At 44.0% G+C, this 2514-nt stretch overlaps 1 protein-coding gene across 1 annotated transcript; it reads right to left on the bottom strand.

Moving 5' to 3' along the window:
• Positions 1-621: 621 nt before the first annotated feature.
• Positions 622-1663, bottom strand: LOC100586508 (olfactory receptor 11L1). Its single transcript, XM_012506510.2, has one exon. It carries the CDS (start codon positions 1611-1613, stop codon positions 642-644), a length of 972 nt encoding a protein of 323 aa, XP_012361964.2. The 5' UTR covers positions 1614-1663; the 3' UTR covers positions 622-641.
• Positions 1664-2514: the final 851 nt, after the last annotated feature.

Raw genomic sequence — 2514 nt, 5'->3', positions numbered from 1 at the left:
AGCATTTTAGTGACATCCTCTGACTCTCAGGACTCACAGTAGCACAGAATACTGAGGATCTTCTCCTTCCTCCCTCCGTCCCTCCCTCCCTCCCTTCCTTCCTTCCCACAATTTCATTAAACAAACAACACTAAAACATCTAAGGTCTTGTAGATGAATATTTGGCACTTCAAAAATCCTTACTTCTTTCTTATCATTAGGAGATAATGTAGGTCAACAAACATTTAAATGTCTTTTTTTATTATTTATTCTTTCTACTGCTATTTAATAAGCACCAATGGCCAGTCTACTAATAGTACTTAAAAGATGCAGAGCTTTCTGTATATAAGGTTATATAAACAACAGAGAAATCTTATTGTAGAATGTGAAAGGAATGTGTGTGTAATCACCATCCACTGGAATTTAATCAGATTTTCCTAACAAGATGTTAGAAAGTGTATAGGACAAAACTGACCTCAAAATGGTTTGATGGAGGCAATTTATCTTCTGACCAGTTGCTGGCGAGGAACCCTCAAGAAGCTGTTGTTTTGTGGCCTACAGAATTCAATGCAGTTCTGACGATGATCTTCACGTTTAAAGGTCTGAATCTACCATTCACTTAACCCTGAATTTAACCCACTGCACGTTCTGTGCAATTTTCTTTACCTAATAAGGGAACTTCCTTTTACTCGTACTCCATAGACACCACACTTTCTTCTCATGACCTTTCTAACAGCTTCTTTGAAGTCTTTGTTCCTCAAGCTGTAGATAACTGGGTTCAGCAGTGGTGTGACCACAGTGTAGAAGACAGAAATGATCTTGTTGATTTCAGGCAACAGGTGGGGACTGGGGCACACGTACATGGAGATCATGGTCCCGTAGTAGATAGTGACAACAGCCAGGTGGGAGCCACATGTGGAAAAGGTCTTTCTCCGGCCAGAGGTGGAAGGGATTCTCAATACGGAGGACACAATGAAAACATAGGACCCCAGTGTCAGAACAAAACAAATGCACAGCACGGCAATTGACAGGATGAAAATGGTCACCTCGGTGATATAAACACTGGAACAGGAGAGCTGCATGAGTGGGGGCAGGTCGCAGAAGAAATGGTTAATCTGATTGGGCCCACAGAAGTCCAACCTGGAAATCATCAGGGAAGGCAGAAAGCCTGTGCCGACCCCTGTGCACCAGGAGACCGCCACCAACCTGGTGCAGAGCCCATGATGCATGAGGAAGGGGTAGCGGAGCGGGCTGCAGATGGCCAGGTAACGGTCATAGGCCATCACAGCCAGGAGAAAGCACTCCGTAGCGCCAAGGAACACGAAGAAGTAGAGCTGTGCCATGCAGGCGGAGAAGGAGATGGCTTGGCCCCAGGACAGCAGGTTGGCTAGGAGAAGGGGCACAGTGGTGGACGTGTACCAGACCTCCAGAAAGGAGAGATGCTGGAGGAACATGTACATAGGGGAGTGCAGTCGCTGGTCCTGGCTCACCACGGTGATGATGACGACATTGCCTGTAATGGTCAGGCAGTAGATGAGCAGGAAGATGACAAAGAGCAGGGTCTGCCATTCAAGAAGGTTCTGGAATCCTAACAGCTGAAAGCTAGTCACAGTGGAGGTATTTTGGGGTTCCATTGCCTGTGGGGGATGAAAAATATTCTGGAAAAGCACAGGATAAAAGGCGCAAATTTATCACTGGTGATGTTTGGAACTTCAGAGATTAATTTTAAATAGTTTAGATCTGTATGCGCAGCTTTTTAGAAGGATAAATGCATAATTCCGTATCTCTTTTGTAAGAACACATTTTGAAATCTTAAGCTGAATGTGAATGTTAGATCTTGTAAGGAGTCTCAGCAAGTTTCATTCATCCAGGTTCTTTGAAATCTTGAAGTCTCCTTCCAAAGACAGGCAAAAAAGGACTTTGATTAGTAGATCTTCAGTGTTCTCACCATACAAAAAATAAAAATTGAGGTGATGAATATGGTAATTGGATTGATTGTGATGATTATTTCACAATGAATACATTTATCAGAACAAAGTTGTACACTTTAAATATATAGTATACAGTAATTATCAACTACACCTCAATAAAGCTGGACAAAAACTCAGAAAACTAACAATAACAACAAAGCTTACAAAAAAAAATCCTGCATGGCTGGGCGCAGTGGCTCACGCGTGTAATACTAGCATTTTGGAAGGCCGAGGCAGGCGTATCACGAGGTCAAGAGTTCGAGACCAGCCTGGGCAACATAGTGAAACCCCGTCTCTACTAAAAATACAAAAATTCGCTGGGCGTAGTGGCGCGTGCCTATAATCCCAGCTACTTGGGAGGCTGGGGCCGGAGAATCGCTTGAACCTGGGAGGCAGAGATTGCAGTGAGCCGAGATCGCACCACTGCATTCCAGCCTGGGTGACACGGCGAGACTCCGTCTCAAAAAAAAAAAAAAAAATCATGCACATATGGAAGCAAATGCCTTTTCCCTTCTCATATGTGGGCTTTGTCTGAAAAAGAAGCCAGACGCAGCACATCTCCTAT

The sequence above is a fragment of the Nomascus leucogenys genome, chromosome 5, assembly GCF_006542625.1.
Source record: "Nomascus leucogenys isolate Asia chromosome 5, Asia_NLE_v1, whole genome shotgun sequence".
Taxonomy (NCBI): domain Eukaryota; kingdom Metazoa; phylum Chordata; class Mammalia; order Primates; family Hylobatidae; genus Nomascus; species Nomascus leucogenys.
Note: the sequence above shows the minus strand (reverse complement) of the source record. Positions and strands in the feature narration are given on the sequence as shown.